General features: G+C 37.4%; 1 protein-coding gene across 1 annotated transcript; it reads right to left on the bottom strand.

Moving 5' to 3' along the window:
- Nucleotides 1-566: 566 nt before the first annotated feature.
- LOC116001689 (glycine-rich cell wall structural protein) lies at nucleotides 567-2474 on the bottom strand. The gene is made up of 3 exons (XM_031241592.1): nucleotides 1454-2474; nucleotides 1160-1369; nucleotides 567-1081 (listed from the first exon to the last, which is right to left on the bottom strand). The coding sequence occupies exons 1-3, from the start codon at nucleotides 2328-2330 to the stop codon at nucleotides 795-797; spliced, it is 1374 nt and encodes a 457-aa protein (XP_031097452.1). The 5' UTR covers nucleotides 2331-2474; the 3' UTR covers nucleotides 567-794.
- Between the last annotated feature and the right edge of the window lie 20581 nt (nucleotides 2475-23055).

Below are 23055 nucleotides of genomic sequence, written 5' to 3' on the forward strand. Positions count from 1 at the left end.
TCTTAGCATGTTCATGACTCTTCTCCCAACTCGGGGACCGGCCCACCGATGACCAATCACAAATCCTAATTCCTACATCTTCGTACTGTTCGAATCGCATTAACTTTCTGCGGACAAAATCATGCTTAAGCTTCGACTCCTTGACGGAGTTTAATATTTTATTTTGTAACAAAATTTATTAAAATTTTATTTACAAATTTAATAAAAATTAGCTTACCTATAAATCTCCTATATATTTTGTTTCACATCCCTATACATTAAGTGGCTCGAGTTATCAACTTAATTTTTTATTGAGCTAAATTGTCTTGGCCATAATTCTAAAATTTTTTGAGCTTATTGAGTCAATACATACATCGATTTCGGGCTAAGATTGACATTCATAATTAAAATCTTGGAGTTATTATCAAATTAACTGTATAACCAACTTGACTGGATTGTCCCATAATTCAAGCATTTTTTACAAGTAGTGTGTTGGGAGTTGTAGTTTAATTTCTCGTATGGTGGATTGAATTGGGTCAAATTTTTAGACAATATTCTATATTCATTAACATGTCATACAAATAATGTGCAAAAACTAACGTTCTTTTAATTATATTTCAATATTCATTTTAGTTATACAATGTATAATAGTATATCACATATTACTTTTATTTAGTTGACAATAATAGTGAGATTACAAATGCTTGTGGTCTAGTATTTAAATATAAGAAAACGGAAAATGTAGTTCCATGTAGCCACTATGCCAATAAGCCATTGTGCATGGTAGAAATAGCATAAGAAAAGAATTGGAAAACCTAGTGATGACCGATTCCACCACCGCCTCCACCACCGAATCCGCCTCCACCTCCACCTCCACCTCCTGCTCCTCCACCAAATCCACCTCCAAAGCCACCACCACTACCTCCTCCAACCCCACCTCCGATCCCACCGCCTTTCCCAAATCCTCCTCCTCCACCAATTCCGCCACCTTTTCCAAATCCTCCACCTGCACCTCCACCAAATCCTCCACCTGCACCACCACCTGCACCACCTCCTCCACCAATTCCACCACCTTTTCCAAATCCTCCACCTGCACCTCCACCTACACCACCTCCAACTCCACCACCGTTTCCTCCTCCTACTCCTCCACCAATACCACCACCTTTTCCAATTCCTCCACCTGCTCCACCACCAACTCCTCCCCCAACACCACCACCATTCCCAATTCCACCTCCAACACCTCCACCTTTACCAATACCTCCGCCAATTCCTCCACCTTTTCCAAATCCACCACCAACTCCTCCCCCAACACCACCACCTTTCCCAATTCCACCTCCAATGCCTCCTCCTTTACCAATACCTCTGCCGATTCCTCCACCTCCACCTCCACCTTTACCAATGCCTCCTCCAATTCCTCCACCCTCACCTCCACCTTTACCAATGCCTCCTCCAATTCCTCCACCCTTGCCTCCACCTTTACCAATGCCTCCTCCAATTCCTCCACCCTTGCCAAATCCACCACCAACACCTCCACCTTTACCAATGCCTCCTCCAATTCCTCCACCCCTGCCAAATCCACCACCAACACCTCCACCTTTACCAATGCCTCCTCCAATTCCTCCACCCTTGCCAAATCCACCACCAACACCTCCACCTTTACCAATGCCTCCTCCAATTCCTCCACCCTTGCCAAATCCACCACCAACACCTCCACCTTTACCAATGCCTCCTCCAATTCCTCCACCCTTGCCAAATCCACCACCAACACCTCCACCTTTACCGATTCCTCCTCCAATTCCTCCACCCTTGCCAATTCCACCGCCAACACCTCCACCTTTACCGATGCCTCCCCCAATTCCTCCACCCTTACCAAATCCACCACCAGCACCTCCACCTTTACCGATGCCTCCTCCAATTCCTCCACCCTTACCAAATCCACCACCAACACCTCCACCTTTACCGATGCCTCCTCCAATTCCTCCACCTTTACCAATGCCTCCACCCTTGCCAAATCCACCGCCTACACCACCCCCAAATCCACCACCTTTACCAATACCCCCACCTATTCCACCCCCCTTTCCAAACCCTCCGCCGACACCACCTCCTCCACCATAACCACCACCCCCTCCAAACCCTCCTCCGCCACCACCCCCTCCTCCAAATCCTCCCCCACCACCAGCTCCTCCACCAAATCCTCCGCCACCACCATACCCACCCCCAAATCCGCCGCTCTTACCAATCAACCCAAACTTCTCATCATCATCTTTCACATTTCTAGCAAAAACCACACTTCCCACAAAAACATGAAAACAAAGCAATGATAAAATACAAACCCTCACTCCACCTGCCATTCTCAAGGAATGTTTTGAATTGCTTGCCCTACAAGCTTCAGGCTATTGCACTGACTAAAATGCTACAAAGCCAATGCCCTTTATATACTGCATATCTCACTGTTTCGTATTCAACTAGTAGACATATAGCATTAAATTCCCTCAACTGCTACCAACTGCTAGCCATATTAACGAAAGAAAAGCATCCCTCAATTATGACAACGTGTTTTCTTTAATGATAAGTTGTTTTCGCAGTATACTAGCTACATGCAGAAAACTTCCGTGATGCATGAAAACATAGCCATTTGCTCTCACATGTCTATGTCGAAAATTCTACATGGTAGTTTAGAAGAACGATTTCTTCAACTGTACATTAAAGGCGCCATTACAAAATGGCCATTATAACTTTTTTCTTTTATATCTGTTCATACCTATTTTCTCAACCTACTAAAGTACAAGAATCAATGTCCTCACACTGAGTTCGAACCTGAAACCTCTCATTTGAGAAGTCACAGATATGCCAGCTAGACAACAAAGCTTTTGGCAAAGGTCATTAGAACTTGTTTACCCATTTCTCCCTATTACAGCTATGTTGACATGTTGTACTTATATTATATTTCCGTATCACTGTTGACTCAGAAGATGGATGTTCTTTACATTTAAATAAGCATTCATAGCTCACTTTAGTGTAGCTAGGTTTTTTCTTTTTCTTTTTCTTTTTCTTTTTTTCTTTTTTTTTCTAAAAAAATAATTTTCATCCCGAAAAAATCAATTACATTGAAGGCAAGGCCAGACACGTACACCTTACTGAATCTTATTAATAATAATAAAAAAAACTATTACATAAAAGAGAAAAAAAGACTTGAGCACAAGAAGATTATGTAAGAGTTGAGAACAAATCCCTCTATACTCTCTATGCAATTGAAGCATGTACTCCATCCAACTAAAAGTTGCTATATTTATGCTCACACACCCCGTGTGCGGGTGTGGTTTAACCCATGATCTTTTGCATGGCTTTAATACCAAATTGAAGTATGTGCTCTATCCAACTAAAAGTCTAAGTTGGTGAAAAAGTGTTCTTCGATTTATGGGAAATTATGTAGCTATAATTTAAAGGTATGCAGTAAGTGAAACTCATCTTGTAACTTTAGTTGACAAAAGATCATAAAGAGATAAATCTATCTAAATTTTTTATAAATGGCCAATTTAAATCAAAAAGGATAATAGACATTGCCTGAAAAATCAAATTAAAAATTTTATAATTATCAAGCTAACAGTTACATTAAGAAATAGAGAAAAGGATACATACATACATACAAATATATATATATACAAATCTATATATATACATACAAATATATATATATATATATATATATATATATATATATATATATATATAAAGTATCATAATAGTTGCTCTGTAAGATATATTATTCTAGTCTAAATTTATATACTAAATTTATTGTCTGACACCACCATCCACTATAACCACATGCATATATCTACCATTCACTGTTTGGGGGCTCATATATCAGGATGAACCATGGTACATCTTACAAGAATATTCATTAGTAGTATATTAAGTGTTTGTTTTTAGTATATTGAATGTTATTTTTTAGAGATTTATTTGTTGTGCATATATTAAATGTTCACTTTTAAGTATATTTTCAAATATATTAAAATGATTTATAGTATAATTACATATCTTTTAAATTACCTCGTCCATCAATCTCCAATATAGAAATAATGAGGGATCTTTAAGTTTGGAATTCAAACTTATATCCATCGTCCAGAATTGAGATGTACCATAAATAGAAACAAAAAGGTGAAATTAATATCTAACTGTATTTACCTAGTGGTTCTTTAAAGTTTGAATTGCAACCACATTAAAAATAGCATATATCCTCCACGCTTTTTTGTATCAAACTTCTGAGTTGTCACATGGAAACTCTGTACGACGTATGACTTTGATAGGTGAATATGTGAATAAAGCAATCTTGGCAATAAATAGTGGTTCTTATGCTGGTGTGTAACACTGTAAGTTAATTATAAAACAGAAATCCACTATCCCATCTTTATTGGGGCGTGGACTAAATTCATGATAGATTGGGAAATCGTAGCTATCATGCAAGCCAAATAATTGCATTAGTTACCTATCAATCGAAAGCTAGCTGGTGCCTTGTAGTGTTGGGACAAATTATATATAATAATAATAATAATAATAATAATAATAATAATAATAATAATAATAGCCAAGCACCTTGTGTTTAAATGGCATGTGGTGACTCTTTCATATGGGAGGTCATGAGGTATCGCCTTAGTGAATACCATATTGACTCTGTGTGCTTCAATAGGTTGAGAAAGTATAGATGAAAAAATAGTAATTTTATTCTCGCTTCAATAGGTTGAGAAAGTATAGATGAAAAAATAGTAATTTTATTCTCTAAATTATACTTGGATTACTTGCCAATTGCCATATATATTTAATCTCTAAGTTATAGACACGTTTATTTTTTAAATTCTTGAGTTATAGGTGTGAAATGTCATTTTTGTTCTTTATTGTTAAATTTTTGTTAGTTTGTTATTGAAATTCAATAAAACTTTTAATAATGCAATAATATATTTGGAAATTAAATATTTCATTTTCCAAGAAGTTGTACGTTTGATACCTAAATCATAGATGTTGAGATGTGGAGTCTAAGGGAGGGTGTACCACTGATGACAAGGCGATTTGGCTGATCCGCGATTGTAAACATTTTGCATAGGGGTTTAACTTTATTCGCTTTTTCCACGTGTTGAGATAAGGAAACAAATGTGCTGCTGACTACCTGACAAACTTGGGCCAAACCATGGAGTGGGGGACAACTATCGTGACTGAGCTTCCAGAGGATTTCTTGACACTCCTCCAGGCATATGTTGGTGGGGCTATCTCGGGAAGAATCAAATAACGTTCGCTGCACTAGGCAGTGTCATTCTCACCAAAAAAAAATTTTAAAAATAGATAAGTCTATTTTTGTTCTTAAATTATTTGGGATATAAATTTTTATTTTATTTTATTTTTTAAATAAGATGATAAACAACCTTAATTCCCAATGCACCAACGTTGTAAATCTTAAATTGAACATTAAATTTGCATCACCACTTTAAAAAAAATATAAAAAAAAAAAATTCCGGCCTCTCAACAAGATTTACCCAAATTCTACATCAAAGAAACCCTAACAAAATAGCCATTAGAAACGTAACAATTGCAGTGAAGCGTGTGAAACATTCTGACAAACTCCAACGACAAGACGGCGTATTGCGGCAACGACGGCATGCAGCCACCATCTCCATCTGCCAAGCTAACTTCACAAGTAAATCCATATTAAAGTCTTTACAGTAATGCAGAGTCCTAGACCACCAATGTATAGCACCAACTGAATCCAACTTCTACTAAGAGCATCATCAGCAATGACAAATTTGGAGTTTGTTTATGCTTTTAAGATGATGTAAAAGAAAAAGAGAGCATGAGAAAGGACGTACGGAGGCCGGGTGATGTTCAACAGTTCTTATATCGTGGACCGCGGTCCACAATGCATTGTGTACCGCGGTCTCAAAACGACGTCGTTTTAGTAAGTGGGAGACGGAGCCCCGTAATTGACACTACAGTTCATTCCAAAAGATACTGCCTTACATTTGTTTTGATATTATCGAATGAAACTGTAGTTATATCAAAATGTAACTGTAGTTGTGTTGAAATGCAACTGCAGTGTATATGAAAAGATACTGAATAACAGTTTTACATTTGTGTTTGATATTATCGAATGAAACTGTAGTTATATCAAAATGTAACTGTAGTTGTGTTGAAATGTAACTGCAGTGTATATGAACAGATACTGAATAACAGTTTCACTTTTGTGTTTTTATATTGTCGAATGAAACTGTAGTTATATCAAAATGTAACTGCAGTTGTGTTGAAAGGTAACTGAAGTTGTGTTGAAATGTAATTGCAGTATATATGAAAAGAAAGCGAGTGGCGCGAATTCATCCGTTTGTTTTCATTAATCAAAACGACGTCGTTTTGGGACCGCGGTCCACAATGCATTGTGGACCACGGTCCACGGTATAATTTGCGGATGTTCAATCATTATAACATGAACTATTGATATAAGGTTCATTATTAGTATACTGAATGTTTAGTTTTAGTACATTGAATATTCATTTTTAAGTATACCTAAAAAAAAATGTACTTTCAGTACATTAAAAATGAACATTCAGTGTACTAAAAATGAATATTTATTTGTGGTCTACATTGTAATATGAACTATTGTCCATAGTATAATTTGCCGATGATGTTGCAGGAAGAAGAGTTTTTTTTTTTTTTTTTTGTGGGACCCTTGAAGTTTAAAACTAACTAAAAAAATTACGGACTATTGTAGATGCTCTAACCATGTCCCCTTAGAAAATCTATCTCTAGAAATCCAATCGATTCCTCTCTCCCTCTCTATCTATTGCGGACTATTGTGCACGAAATGAACAACATATACATTATACACCACCACCACCGAGGAAAACAAGGATAAAAAACCCAGTTAATTCCTATGCCTAACTAGTGTACAAACACATCAGTTTAGATGCAAACCATACCATAAACAAATGCACATGCATATCTACTATAGTGCACGCATGCCACACTTATAAACTACACTGTACACACTCTAAAATTGTACTAAGCACACGTTCACATTAAAATGTACACATACACATCATGCACCACCATCACTAGCAAGGAAAACAATGATAAAAAAACCAAGTTGGTTTGCATACCTGACTAATGCTCAAACACGTCATTAGATGCAAATCACATTACAAGAAAATGCACACACATGTACCATAGTGCACACTACGCCACGACACGAAAACCCAATCATGAGGAACTGACAGTGAAAATACACACTTGCGGAGACCACAATGCACACTAGTACATTGCCCGCAAAAACTACACATAGGTCAATCATAAATATAGACAATATTATACTCAAAGGATGCCAAAATCTTGTGGTCTAATAACACCGAGTTGCACTCCTATATGAGAGGGAGTTGAACCTTAGTGCTTCAATAGGTTGAGAAAATAGTTATAAACCGTGGTTCATGGTATAATTTGCCATCAAGAGCAAAGTTTATAGCTAATTGGTGGGCCTATTTGTTTAGGCTTTTCCTGTACAAAAAACTTTGACATTTTTTGTACTACACAAAATTAAAGACAACCGACTAACCCCACCAAGCTCATCGTTTGAAAAAGATACACTTTTCCAAGCTGTACGCCTACTAACATTAATTAGGATTCAACGCTCTCTTTAATGTACCGTAGAAAATTGCTGCCCGCAGGTCTCATTACTGGCCTGGTGAACTCACGAGTAAGGGCCATCCATGATAGATTGCGTGTTCTATGGGGCTGTATTTCTAGCTTTGAGTTTGGGGTACAATACAATGTGGGTTTTTTCACGTTAAGTTAGCCAGGAAATTTGTGGTTAAAGTGCGATAGACTGTATTAAAATGATCCAATAGTCATGGGACTAAAAGTGAAAAAGAAAAAAAAAACTTGAATTTATATTCTCCACGGAACCTCAAATATACTAAAAACAACATTGAATTTTAGAATGGTGTAATGTTTTTTGATTCATTTGTTTGGAAACTCATTATGGAGTATTGTTCAAGCAACAATGTAACATCAATCTAGAACAAAGAAATAACAAGCCAAATGATATCGAGAATGTCTTCTACTCTCCTCAAAGTATATCATATATCAACTTTGGGGAAAAAATGATTGTTTTCCCAGCTATGTATTAATGCATATATTAGCATTCTCGATCTTCTTGATCCGGAAATCAAATTATCTAATCAATATTTGTTATATACCCTTGGCTTAATTATATTATTTGGGACATGACATTTGATCAGTAATTTCCTAAGTGTAGAAGATTGATCATAGTATAAACTCGGAATATTGATCTCATAGTTGATCTTACAGAAAAACGCTATAGAAATAATTCAAATTAAAGTATGATTTTCTAGATGTTTTAAAAGAAGTGAAATAAAATTATTATTTTCCAACAAGAACTTAACCAAAGTAAATTATATATTGATGATTTTAATGTTGCGCCCGCGGAAGTGGGATAGATCAGATTGCAACAATAATTTGAGAAAGAAAAATAAATGAGGCACAGATTTTACGTGGAAAACCCCTAAACAAATTAGGGTAAAAACCACGGGCAAGGGTAGAAGAATTTCACTATGAGAAAATAGGAGTTACAACCACTCTCTAACTAACAAGGAGAAAACAAGGATAATTCTCTCTTGCTAGGAAGGAGAAATACACTCAACAAACTCTCTAATATCTCTAGTATATGAGGGAAAAATAGAATGATTTGGGATGGCTAGAATGGCAAATGACCTCCCTATTTATAGTTGAGGAATAGGGGTCATTTTGTAGTNCACATCATGCACCACCATCACTAGCAAGGAAAACAATGATAAAAAAACCAAGTTGGTTTGCATACCTGACTAATGCTCAAACACGTCATTAGATGCAAATCACATTACAAGAAAATGCACACACATGTACCATAGTGCACACTACGCCACGACACGAAAACCCAATCATGAGGAACTGACAGTGAAAATACACACTTGCGGAGACCACAATGCACACTAGTACATTGCCCGCAAAAACTACACATAGGTCAATCATAAATATAGACAATATTATACTCAAAGGATGCCAAAATCTTGTGGTCTAATAACACCGAGTTGCACTCCTATATGAGAGGGAGTTGAACCTTAGTGCTTCAATAGGTTGAGAAAATAGTTATAAACCGTGGTTCATGGTATAATTTGCCATCAAGAGCAAAGTTTATAGCTAATTGGTGGGCCTATTTGTTTAGGCTTTTCCTGTACAAAAAACTTTGACATTTTTTGTACTACACAAAATTAAAGACAACCGACTAACCCCACCAAGCTCATCGTTTGAAAAAGATACACTTTTCCAAGCTGTACGCCTACTAACATTAATTAGGATTCAACGCTCTCTTTAATGTACCGTAGAAAATTGCTGCCCGCAGGTCTCATTACTGGCCTGGTGAACTCACGAGTAAGGGCCATCCATGATAGATTGCGTGTTCTATGGGGCTGTATTTCTAGCTTTGAGTTTGGGGTACAATACAATGTGGGTTTTTTCACGTTAAGTTAGCCAGGAAATTTGTGGTTAAAGTGCGATAGACTGTATTAAAATGATCCAATAGTCATGGGACTAAAAGTGAAAAAGAAAAAAAAAACTTGAATTTATATTCTCCACGGAACCTCAAATATACTAAAAACAACATTGAATTTTAGAATGGTGTAATGTTTTTTGATTCATTTGTTTGGAAACTCATTATGGAGTATTGTTCAAGCAACAATGTAACATCAATCTAGAACAAAGAAATAACAAGCCAAATGATATCGAGAATGTCTTCTACTCTCCTCAAAGTATATCATATATCAACTTTGGGGAAAAAATGATTGTTTTCCCAGCTATGTATTAATGCATATATTAGCATTCTCGATCTTCTTGATCCGGAAATCAAATTATCTAATCAATATTTGTTATATACCCTTGGCTTAATTATATTATTTGGGACATGACATTTGATCAGTAATTTCCTAAGTGTAGAAGATTGATCATAGTATAAACTCGGAATATTGATCTCATAGTTGATCTTACAGAAAAACGCTATAGAAATAATTCAAATTAAAGTATGATTTTCTAGATGTTTTAAAAGAAGTGAAATAAAATTATTATTTTCCAACAAGAACTTAACCAAAGTAAATTATATATTGATGATTTTAATGTTGCGCCCGCGGAAGTGGGATAGATCAGATTGCAACAATAATTTGAGAAAGAAAAATAAATGAGGCACAGATTTTACGTGGAAAACCCCTAAACAAATTAGGGTAAAAACCACGGGCAAGGGTAGAAGAATTTCACTATGAGAAAATAGGAGTTACAACCACTCTCTAACTAACAAGGAGAAAACAAGGATAATTCTCTCTTGCTAGGAAGGAGAAATACACTCAACAAACTCTCTAATATCTCTAGTATATGAGGGAAAAATAGAATGATTTGGGATGGCTAGAATGGCAAATGACCTCCCTATTTATAGTTGAGGAATAGGGGTCATTTTGTAGTNAACCAAATTGCTTCTTTACTGGCTTGTGTAGCTGCTACGTATTCTGCTTCTGTTGTTGACGTAGCCACAACTGCTTGCAGTTTTGAAACCCAGCTTACAGCTCCACCAGCAACTTTGAACACATATCCTGTCGTAGATTTACTTTTATCCAAATCCCCTGCATAGTCAGAATCCACATACCCGTTGATAATAAAGTTTGATCCTCCATAACATAATGCAACATTTGAGGTCCCCTTGATGTATCTTAGGATCCTCTTCACACAGTTCCAATGCTCTCTGCCTGGATTCGCCATGTACCGACTAACTACTCCCACTGCTTGCGCAATGTCTGGTCTTGTACATATCATAGCGAACATTAGACTCCCCACCGCTGATGCATACGGTACTCGAGACATCTCCATCCTCCCTTCTTCATTTCTAGGACTCATACTTGAGGATACTTTGAGATTAATAGGAAGAGGGGTAGAAATTGGCTTACAATCTTGCATGCTGAAACGTGACAAGATTTTCTTTAAATAATTCTTTTGAGAAAGCCAAATCTTCCTATTACCTCTGTCTCGGTGAATTTGCATCCTTAGAATCTTGTTTGCTGGTCCCAAGTCCTTCATTTCGAATTCCCTAGCCAGTTGTGCCTTCAATTCATCAATGTGATCTTTGTTGGGGCCTGCGACCAACATGTCATCTACATACAACAGCAATATAACAAAGTTATCTTTTCCAAACCTCTTGAAATATGCACAAGGGTCTGCATTCAGTCTGTTGTATCCAAGGCACATGATGAAGGAATCAAATCTCTTATACCAACACCTTGGCGCCTGCTTTAAACCGTACAGAGATTTGTTCAACCTGCAAACCAAGTTCTGATTCTCTTTGTCTTCAAATCCTTCAGGCTGGAGCATATATATCTCTTCTTCAAGATCTCCATGAAGAAAAGCCGTTTTCACATCTAGCTGCTCTAGATGTAAGTTGAATGTAGCACACATCGCCAAAACTACACGAACTGTTGTTAGTCGAACCACAGGTGAAAATATTTCATTGAAATCAATACCTTCTTTCTGAGCATATCCCTTCACCACCAGTCTTGCACGATACCGCTCCACTTGATCGTCACCATTCCTTTTGATTTTGAAGACCCATTTGTTACCAATTGGCTTCCTTCCTTGTGGTAGTGGCACAAGTTCCCATGTATTATTTTTATGGAGAGCTTCTATTTCTTCCTGCATTGCTGCCGTCCATTGAGAAACATCTGAGCTGTTTATCGCCTCCTGAAAGGTTGATGGCTCACCATCCTCTGTTAGAAGGCAGTATGCAACATTCCCTTCCATAACATAATCTGAGTGCCAAGTGGGACGTCTTCTTTCACGGTCTGATTGACGAGTTGTTGGAGCTCCAGAGCGTTCTGGTTCTGGTTCCTCGTGCGCCGGTTCTGCTTCAGAAGAATCTTGTTCAAATTCCTCCTCTACCTGTATCTGAGTAGTTTCTGGCTTCTCCTTTTCCGTGCTATCATCAACTTCTCCTCTTTGTAGCTTGTCCTCTACAAAGATAACATCCCTGCTGATGACAACTTTGTGGGCAGTGGGATCCCACAAGCGATACCCCTTTACTCCATCAGCATACCCCAAGAATCTACATTTCCTGGACTTTGGATCCAACTTTGTAATTTCCTGGGCATTGTACATTGCATACACAATGCTTCCAAATATATGGAGGTTTGAATAATCAACAGGCTTACCAGTCCACATCTCCATTGGTGTCTTCAGCTCGATTGCAGTTGATGGAGCTCGATTCACCAAATAACAGGCGGTATTGACTGCTTCTGCCCAGAATGATTTTTCTAAGCCCGCAGCCCTCAACATTGCTCTTGTCCTTTCCAGCAAGGTTCTATTCATCCGCTCTGCCACTCCATTTTGTTGAGGAGTGTATGCCACCGTGAACTGACTTTTGATGCCTTCCTTCTTGCAGAAGTCATCAAATTCCTCACTTGTATATTCCCCTCCATTATCTGTCCTGAAACACTTGATTTTCTTCCCGGAATCAAGTTCCACCCGTGCTTTGAAGGCTTTGAAAGTCGCAAACACATCTGACTTTCTCTTGATAGGGTACACCCAGCATCTCCTAGAGTAATCGTCGATGAATGAGACAAAATACTTTGCCCCTCCTAGGGATGGAACCGGTGCTTGCCACACATCAGAGTGAACCAATTCTAGAACAACCTTGCCTCTAGAATTTGATGTGCTGAATTTAAGACGATGCTGCTTACTTGTTATACAATGCTCACACAAAGGAAGTGATACCTTTGTTAACCCCGGAAGTAGCTTTTGCTCCACAAGAATCTTCATTCCTTGTTCTGACATGTGCCCAAGTTTCTGATGCCATAGCAGCGTAGAGTCTGGACTACATGCGGCAACCGATGCCTCTGCTTCTTGCAAAGTCTCTCCCTTCAGCATGTATAGATTTGCAGCTATCTTCTCCCCTTTCATCACCACAAGCGCTCCTTGGAAAATCTTCATGACTCCTTTCTGTGTTTCAATCTTGGTTGCACTATTATCCAATATTTCATAGGATAATAGATTTTTCTTCAGGCCCTTCACGTGCCACACATCCTGAACAGTTTGGACTGTTCCATCGTACATCTTCAGCTTGATGGTTCCAATGCCGATAATCTCCAAGGCATGATCGTCGCAGCTGTACACAGATCCTCCTGAGATTGGTTCATAATGATGGAACCATTCTCTCCTTGAGGTCATGTGATATGTGGCTCCCGAGTCTATAAGCCATATATCCGCGAACCTTTTTCTGCCTTCCCTGGCTATTGATGCTTCACAACACAGAGCACTTCCATCATCTGAGGTACTTGCAACATTTCCTTGAGGATTGGAATTCTGAGGTAAATTCCAACAATCTTTCTTCAAGTGACCCTTCTTTCCACAGTTGTAACACTTTAAATTCTTCTTACTTGATTTTGATCTACCACGACCACTGCTTTGGCCACGTTCTGTTGACCTTCCTCTCATCACCGTTAACGCCTCTGCCTGTTGCAGATTGACTTGTCTGTCCTCCTTGTTCTTGCGCCGACTTTCTTCTTCAAGAACCGCAGCTGCAACATCATCGAAGACTAGATAGTCTGTAAGGATGTTGTTTGTTAAGTTGATGATGAGTTGATCATACGAATCAGGTAGACTCTGAAGTAGAAATTCCGCACGCTCCTGTGGCTCTATTTTACAGCTTAGAGATGTAAGCTGGGAAAATAGAGTATTCAGCGTATTTAAGTGTTCTGTCACTGAAGTAGATTCTGACATATGAAGAGTATATAATTTCCTCTTAAGGAAAATTTTGTTGTGCAGTGACTTGGCCTCGTACAACCGGTTGAGGTGATCCCAAATCTCCTTGGCTGTCTTCTTCTCCTCGATGCTTGACAATACTCCATCTGCTATTGATAGGTATAGATCCGCCATAGCATCCTCGTTCATCTCGCTCCAATTTTTGTCATCAGTAAAATCCACCGGCCTTTCACTGATAGCTGCTAGACAGTTGTCTTTCCTCAGGATAGCCTTCACCTTCAATTTCCACAATGAGAAATTTTTCCCATTGAATTTTTCAATCTCAAATTTCGCTGCCATATTGTTCTTGAAACAAATTCTGAACAATATATCTGAAGGCTCTGATACCAATTGTTGCGCCCGCGGAAGTGGGATAGATCAGATTGCAACAATAATTTGAGAAAGAAAAATAAATGAGGCACAGATTTTACGTGGAAAACCCCTAAACAAATTAGGGTAAAAACCACGGGCAAGGGTAGAAGAATTTCACTATGAGAAAATAGGAGTTACAACCACTCTCTAACTAACAAGGAGAAAACAAGGATAATTCTCTCTTGCTAGGAAGGAGAAATACACTCAACAAACTCTCTAATATCTCTAGTATATGAGGGAAAAATAGAATGATTTGGGATGGCTAGAATGGCAAATGACCTCCCTATTTATAGTTGAGGAATAGGGGTCATTTTGTAGTTAGTCCAAAGTTTAGGGATCAAACAATAAATTGTTCTTCAATGCCTAACTTTGACTTGCCTAACATTGCCTAATTTTGCCTAACAATGTTGATCAAAATTTGCAGCTTGTGTGCTGCCTAATTCTGCCGACATTTAAAACTAAGAACCCTAATTTAATTAAAAGAATGATATAACCAGACAATTTAAATCAAGACTCATTTTGAATTTGAAAAAAAAATATGGAAGAAATCAATTCTTGAAAACAAAAAATGACTAAGGTATGTAATTTCACCTAATGAATTTCTTACTTCTAAAACTACTCTAAATAAGAAATTATTTCAAAATTATTAAATTAGTAAAAAGATCTAAATTCTACTATCAATTATTATATTGATTATGGAATTGATAAACACATAATATAAAATAATAAAATTTCTAATAAAAATCATGCAAAACTACAATTATTTTATTCAAATAAATAGTTAAACCTTATTAAAACTATAAGTATATATATAATTGAGCCTATCAACCCTCAATAAGTTGAGTTCAAGTAAATTCTTTAGCTTAAGAAACCAGCTTAGTTGGCATGAGTGTCAATGCACTCTTGTCCCTTAAAAGGGGTCGTCAGGTAAGGAGTTCGAACCCTCTCTCATATGCAAAATCAAACTAGTCAACACTTTGCTTCTTAATTGAGTGATTTGAGTCAACCCAATGCGAACAGTTAGTATGAGTATGTTACAGGTTTAAAGTATCTCATACAATTAGGGTTTGCTCAGCACACCTCGTGACTTAAAAAAAAATTCCACTGTTGCAAAAATCCCCGCCTAGGCGCTCCTAGACCGAGGCGAATTGCTCCCTAGGAGGCCGCCTAGCGCCCAACTCGGTTGACTGGGCCGAATTTGGCCGAGTTAACTCGCTCAACTTGGTAGAGTTAGCCGAGTTAACTCGAGTGAGTCGGCCTTGTTAATTTTATTTTTATATTTATATATATTTAAATTTATTTATTTATATAAGTAAGAGAAGTAAGAGAGATATATATAATATATATAATATAATATATGCCATACACCCACATACATGAATTAATTTTTTGTTTTTATAGGTCGCCACTTAGAACTGCCTAAGTACCGCTTAAGCGCCGCCTAGACCGCTTAGGCGCTAATAGGCACTAGTCTACCGCCCGACTAGCGCCTAGCGCCTACTGTAACCATGAAAAATTCTTTACCCTAAGAGGTTGGCATTCTGCCGTCACTTAGAACCTACTTAGAGAATTAAAATGTCTTTTAATCCATTTGATGTCTAGTCTAGGGTTATAAAAGGGGAAAGAAGAGAAAAGATAAAAATAAAATAAAAAATCTCCAAACAAGACAACACATTACACTTTAGTCCAAAATATCCTATTACTTTCTTTCTCTACCAAGCTGCTATATGTAGCATGGCAGGCCCTTTCCCGGGCGGCCTTAAGGGTGAGAGGACTGGACACCTACCCAAGGTTCAATAATAATGACAAGGGCCCCTATTCTGGAGGCAAATTATATTAAATGTCAATTAGTGTATGATATTTAATAACATTCATTTTCTGTTGTGTTTATAATATTTGTTTTATACTTATATATCCATAAATACAAATATTAATGGGTGAGGGAGCCATTGCTTGGCATTAGGAGCCTTCAAACCCTCAGTGATAAAATGCGGAGCTCCATACACTCGGGAGTGGCTTGAGTGTCAAGAGTGGGAGGTGTTAGAGCTATTGCTTAGTGTGAATACGTGAATGGTGCCCGGGGGAAACTACGGATCGGAGATCCGTACCCCAGGGATTGGTGTTCACTCTAAGGGTAGCGGGTGTCGATAAAAAAAAAAAGGGACTTGGACATTGGTCCCACACTTTGTGTAGGGTAAGAAACATGATGATTACGCAAGGATCGATGATGAATGGTTTTGGGAGACTTTAGGTTTGAGCTTTTTAAAATACATCATATGTATATATAGCCTCTTGGCCTTAGTTTGTGATAGGTGTGTATATATTTCTTGCATGAGACCACTTTTGGGTCCTTGTTTGTATATAATGCTATTTTGAGTTTTATGAAATTCAACTTTTATAAAATAAAAAAATAAAAAAATCTACATTATATATTCATATATATATGCTACGTACATTTCCTTTATAGCAATAGCAAACTATCCTTAGATTATTGGGCCTTCTTGTCCCAATCCATCAGTACAATCTTGCAACAAGTCAAAACCCAAAGAACATTATTATGAAGTTATATTTTACTTCTAGTATGAGCGCAAATTATGCCGTGGACCCAGGTCTACCTTGCAAGGTGGACCTGGGTCCAAAACGACGTCGTTTTATGCGTTTTTTTAAAAAAAAATAATTTTTTAATTAATGCCGTTAACGGAGCTTGGGAGCAGCAGGCGGTTGTCCGGTTCTCGCAAAACAATTGGCGCTTTCCTCGTTCGATTCATCATTGCAGTTCTCCAGTCATTCACCATCATCGCAAAACAATTCTTCACTCATTCATCATCGCAATTCTCGTTCGATTCATCATCGCCGATCTCCTCCGATTCATCATCGCGAAATTCTTTCGATTCACCATCGTAATTCTTCTTTGCAATTCTTCTTCAATGATGGCAGAGGCAGTAGATCAACTAAGTTTACACGTTGATGGCTCATCTTCGATTGTAGGTTTTAAGTTTGGATTCATGTTTGATGAATTGTATAGATTTATGTTTGTTTTTTTCGAATTTAGGATTTGTGGTTAGATTGATTGTGTAACCATGTATTTGAGTTTTAGATTCACACTTATACAGCTCTACATTCACAGTTACATAGTGATAGATTCACACATTTAGAACACTACATTCACACTGTTTCCTGATACTCTGTTTTATTTTTTTATATTTGCAGTGATGACAGAGGCAGTAGATCAACTAAGTTTACACGTTGATGGCTCATTTTCGATTGCAGGTTTTAAGTTTGGATTCATGTTTGATGAATTGTATAGATTTATGTTTGTTTTTTTCGAATTTAGGATTTATGGTTAGATTGATTGTGTAACCATGTATTTGAGTTTTAGATTCACACTTATACAACTCTACATTCACAGATACATAGTTCTAGATTCACACATTTAGAACTATAGATTCACACTATTTCTTGATACTCTGTTTTATTTTTTTTATATTTGTAGTGAATGCAGATTTAGTTGTTGTCTCAACAAGCAATGATCAAGGCTGTATAAATGTTGAGGATTCTACTTCAATTCCAGGTTTCTTTTTATTTGTTTTTTAGAGTAAAATTAGTGATTCATATTGATTTACGATTTATGTGTAGTTGTGTGTAATAGCGTTTGATGTGTGAATATAGAGTATAGGACCTGTGAATATATAGTTTTGAATGTGTGAATGCATAACAGTGTTGATATAATTGCTAAACATATTGCCCCTGAAATATGTGAATGTGGAGGTTTCTACAAGTGTGTGAATCTGTAACATACTTCTATAAATATGCTTTAGAGATTTTCATTAGATTGCTTTTTATTTGTGTTTCTTTGGTATGCTTTTTCATACTTGAAGTTATATTTCATATGTGCAGTTGATCAAGATTTGGTGGGTATTGTAGTAAGTAATGGTGATGAAGCGTATGAGTTGTATAACGATTATGCATTTAGAGTTGGTTTTAGTGTGAGGAAGGGTAAGCAACGCTACCAAGGGTCTACTAAAAATGTTAAGATGAAGACATTTTTGTGCTCTAAGGCTGGTAGTAAGTCCAAGAAAAACAGTGGTGTTAAGGCGTATTCAAAGATTGATTTAAGGACGGGGTGTGGCGCATATATTTAGTTTGATGTAGATGGTAATGGGGTGTGGATAGTAACAAAACACGAGAAAGCTCATAACCACAAGCTAAGCACTAAAGACAAGAGTCACCTACTTCGTTCGCACAGAAGAGTGGGAAATAATCAACTTTCATACTTAAGAGACTTAAAGAAGAGTGGGGTTGCCTTGGCGGATGGGATAAGGTTTTTGAAACATCAGTCAGGAGGGTCTCCACTCGTTGGGTTTACCAATCGAGATGCTTACAATTCATTGGCATCTGATTCTTTGAAGAGTTTGGATGGAACTGATTCGAATTCGTTTGATTCTTTGAAGAGTTTGGATGGAACTGATTCGAATTCGTTGATTGAAATATTTAGTTTGGATGGAACTGATTCGAATTCGTTGATTGAAATATTTAGGAGGAGGCAGTGTAATGAGCCTGACTTCTTTTTTGACTTTGAAGTTGATGATGATACAAGATTAACTAGCTTTTTTTGGAGGGACGGGCAAATGAGACGAAACTATGCGTTGTTTGGAGACTTGTTAGTGCATGATACAACATATCGCACTAACAAGTACGACATGATATGTGGTCCATTTGTAGGGATGAACCACCATTGTATGAATATTATGTTTGGGTGTGGTTTTTTGATGAACGAAAGGATAGAGTCATTTGTATGGTTGTTTAGAGCATTTCTTAGATCTATGGGTGGCAAATGTCCACAAACCATTATGACTGATCAATGCGCAGCCATGGCTGCTACCATCTCTCAAGTGTTTACAACATCACGGCATCGTCTTTGCATATGGCATATCAGTGAGAACTCGAAGAAGCACATCAAGACACTTAGGAACAATAAGAATTTCATGGATCTATTTAATTGTTTGTTGAAGTACACAGACACCGAAGCTGAGTTTGAGTTGTATTGGTCAAGGTATGTTATTGTATTTTACTCATTCACTTTGAGTTTGAATTTTCAATACTATTTTTGTAAAATAATGACTTATTGATTTGTGAATATACAGTATAGAAGCTGTGAATCTAGAGTACTAAATGTGTGAGTGTAGAACATATAGTAATATAATTACTGAACAAGTATCACTGAAATGTGTGAATGTGTACGTTTGAAATTGTGAATGTATAGTATAGGGTTTGTGAATGTAGAGTTATGAATGTGTGAATGTTTATCAGAATTGAGTTTAGAGATCTTAAAAACTGTGAATGTAGAGGAGTGTATTTGTGAATATNTTTGGATGGAACTGATTCGAATTCGTTGATTGAAATATTTAGGAGGAGGCAGTGTAATGAGCCTGACTTCTTTTTTGACTTTGAAGTTGATGATGATACAAGATTAACTAGCTTTTTTTGGAGGGACGGGCAAATGAGACGAAACTATGCGTTGTTTGGAGACTTGTTAGTGCATGATACAACATATCGCACTAACAAGTACGACATGATATGTGGTCCATTTGTAGGGATGAACCACCATTGTATGAATATTATGTTTGGGTGTGGTTTTTTGATGAACGAAAGGATAGAGTCATTTGTATGGTTGTTTAGAGCATTTCTTAGATCTATGGGTGGCAAATGTCCACAAACCATTATGACTGATCAATGCGCAGCCATGGCTGCTACCATCTCTCAAGTGTTTACAACATCACGGCATCGTCTTTGCATATGGCATATCAGTGAGAACTCGAAGAAGCACATCAAGACACTTAGGAACAATAAGAATTTCATGGATCTATTTAATTGTTTGTTGAAGTACACAGACACCGAAGCTGAGTTTGAGTTGTATTGGTCAAGGTATGTTATTGTATTTTACTCATTCACTTTGAGTTTGAATTTTCAATACTATTTTTGTAAAATAATGACTTATTGATTTGTGAATATACAGTATAGAAGCTGTGAATCTAGAGTACTAAATGTGTGAGTGTAGAACATATAGTAATATAATTACTGAACAAGTATCACTGAAATGTGTGAATGTGTACGTTTGAAATTGTGAATGTATAGTATAGGGTTTGTGAATGTAGAGTTATGAATGTGTGAATGTTTATCAGAATTGAGTTTAGAGATCTTAAAAACTGTGAATGTAGAGGAGTGTATTTGTGAAGAGATCTTAAAAACTGTGAATGTAGAGGAGTGTATTTGTGAATATAGAGTTAAAACTGTGAATGTAGAGGAGTGTATTTGTGAATATAGAGTTATCAGATTGTGTGTAGAGGAGTGTATTTGTGAATATAGAGTTATCAGATTGTGAATATAGGAGTGTATTTGTGAATATAGAGTTATCAGATTGTGAATATAGTTTCTAAAATTGTGAATATTTTTTCCTTTTGTGATCTTATGATTTTCAGGATGATGATTGACTATAAGTGTCATAAGAATCCGTGGTTAGAAAAAGTGTACGATTGTAGGGAAAAATGGTGCCCGGCATTTAACAAGGATTACTTTTCTGGTGGCATTTTATTCTCACAAAGGAGTGAGACCACAAACCATTCAATTTCTAGGAAGCTAACAAAGACAGCAGGGCTTTGTGATTTCTACTCATCGTTTGTGAGCGTTGTTTCTGAATGGAGAAGTAAGGAAAATGGTGAGGATTTTCGGTGTGCTCAAGGCATGCCCAATATGATGATGGATGATGTGAAACTTCTTTCACATGCTAGAGAGGTATATACCATTGAAATATATTATATGTTTGAGGAACAATTCTTGAAAGGTGCTGCTTGTCATCAAGATAGTGTTTTCGATGATGGCTGTCATTTGAAGTATCATGTTTGGCGTCCTGATAACGATATTATAAGGCATGAAGTTAGTTTTAAGCCTACCAAATTGGATATTTCTTGCAGTTGTAAGTTGTTTTCTGAATTAGTAATTTTGTGCTGCCATTGTTTACGCATTATGAATGTACATTGCATTTGTTCTATTCCCGATAAATACATTTTGAAAAGGTGGACAAAGAAAGTTGCTGAAGGCAAGGCTGTTGATATGGGTTCTTTGTCTTCTAATGTTGGTGTTGCTCCTTCAATTTGGGTTGTTGAGATGACCAGGAAGTTTCAAAGACTAATTGTTTCTTGTCTAGGCAACAGTGCAGCTAGACAGCGTTGTGAAAAAGCTTTTCAAAGTGCAAAGAAAAGTGTTGAAACCGAGGTTGGTTATGTTCATATTGAAGAGTCTGATGTCCCATCTTCAAGTGGTATTGTACAAGATCCATCAAGCCGGAGATTGAAAGGTGAGCGTAATAAGAGGCGAAGTAGTATTATTGAAAAGAAGTCTGCTGTAGCTAGGGGGCGAAAGAGTTCTGCAAACAAGGTTGCTTCAATTACAAAGGGTGTTGTTCAATCTATTTTGTCGGGAAGTTTATCTGAGATTGCTGGGGATGGATATCTTGTACATCCAAGTTCTGGGAGTTCTGAATTAGTTCATGTTAATAAGAGATGACAATATATTTTTTGTATTTGTGAACATTTAGTTATAAAATTTCTTTGGAGTTATTAATTAGTACATTTTAGTTATATATTCCATATTCACAGTTCTTAAACACCATATTCACACATCTTAGGACTTCAGATTCACTATAAGTAGGTCACCTCTGTTACAGATTCACAGCTTCATAATTTTATATTCACATATTGCATACTAAACATTCACATTTTTTATAGTCCACATTCATAACATTTTAGGGCTTCATTGCTAACTTTACAGCCATTTTATAGATTGACAAAAACATAGTACTAAGATCATTCTTTGTAGTCTAAGTTCTAGAGTGTGCTAAGTAAAAGTATTCCATTACCTATCAAAATCATCAACAGGGGAATCAGCCCTTTGAAAAGGAACTCTAATCACACTAGGGGTTGAAAAAGTTGCATCTTTTGTGGCTTCCCCTGCAATTCTATCCACCAGGGCATCAATCCCCGGTTCCCCCATAGCACCCTCTGTCTCTTGCTCTTTCTCCTTCTCTTTCTCCTTCTCTTGTTGCTGCTCTTTGTCCTTCTGTTGCTGCTGTGCTGGTGGTGGTGTTGTAGTCAGCCCCAAATCACTCCCTTGCTGTTGTGCTGGTTGTGGTGGTGGAGTCAGCCCTAAATCCCTCTCCTGTTGCTGTGCTGGTGGTGGTGATGGACTCAGCCCCAAATCAAAGGTCGGAGCATCTAATTGGTCTGATGGCTGTGTTGCTTGAGATAGCCCCAAGTCAAAAGAAGGGGCATTAGGGTCCATTTGTTTCCTTGTCTTTTCAAAGGCTTCCACAAGGGCATCCACAGCCGTAGTGAAGCTTTCACTACCAAAGAAGATGTCGTCCAGCTAGGAGGATGTTGGGGTTGAAGTGGCTTCTATGGTGCTGGCAACATTTAGCATGTTAGATAAGCTCGAAAATGTCTTCCTCATCACATTTACGGGTGCTCCTTGCTTTCCAATCTCAGCCATAGCCTCACCAAACTCTCCTACTGTCGAAGCCAGCTTTTGTAGGATCCCTGCCACCCTATCTACACTTGATGATGGGATATTCAATGCTGGTTCAGCAGTAACAGGAGGTTGATCATTCTGCCTAGAGGTGGCAGCAGCAACATCAGTAGGTTTTGATATTCTGGGGAGCACTGTCCCCCTTCCAAACGACCCTGCTTTGTTTTCTTCTTTAACCCTTTTTCTGGCAAGTTCAGCACTCCACCCAACAATGGTTGGGTATGTTCTATTCACTCTCATCCCCTTGAACTGTACTCGGTCAAA

Source organism: Ipomoea triloba, chromosome 13 (genome assembly GCF_003576645.1).
Source record: "Ipomoea triloba cultivar NCNSP0323 chromosome 13, ASM357664v1".
Taxonomy (NCBI): domain Eukaryota; kingdom Viridiplantae; phylum Streptophyta; class Magnoliopsida; order Solanales; family Convolvulaceae; genus Ipomoea; species Ipomoea triloba.

What these genes read in the sequence shown, in the direction of transcription:
- LOC116001689 (XM_031241592.1), bottom strand. Translation starts at nt 2,330, where the DNA reads ATGGCAGGTGGAGTGAGGGTTTGTATTTTATCATTGCTTTGTTTTCAT. An exon ending in TGGAGGAGGCATTGGTAAAG is followed by an intron (nt 1,370 to 1,453) that starts GTGGAGGCAAGG and finishes GCATTGGTAAAG; the next exon opens with GTGGAGGTGGAGGTGGAGGA. An exon ending in AGGAGTTGGTGGTGGAGCAG is followed by an intron (nt 1,082 to 1,159) that starts GTGGAGGAATTG and finishes GAGGTGGTGTAG; the next exon opens with GTGGAGGTGCAGGTGGAGGA.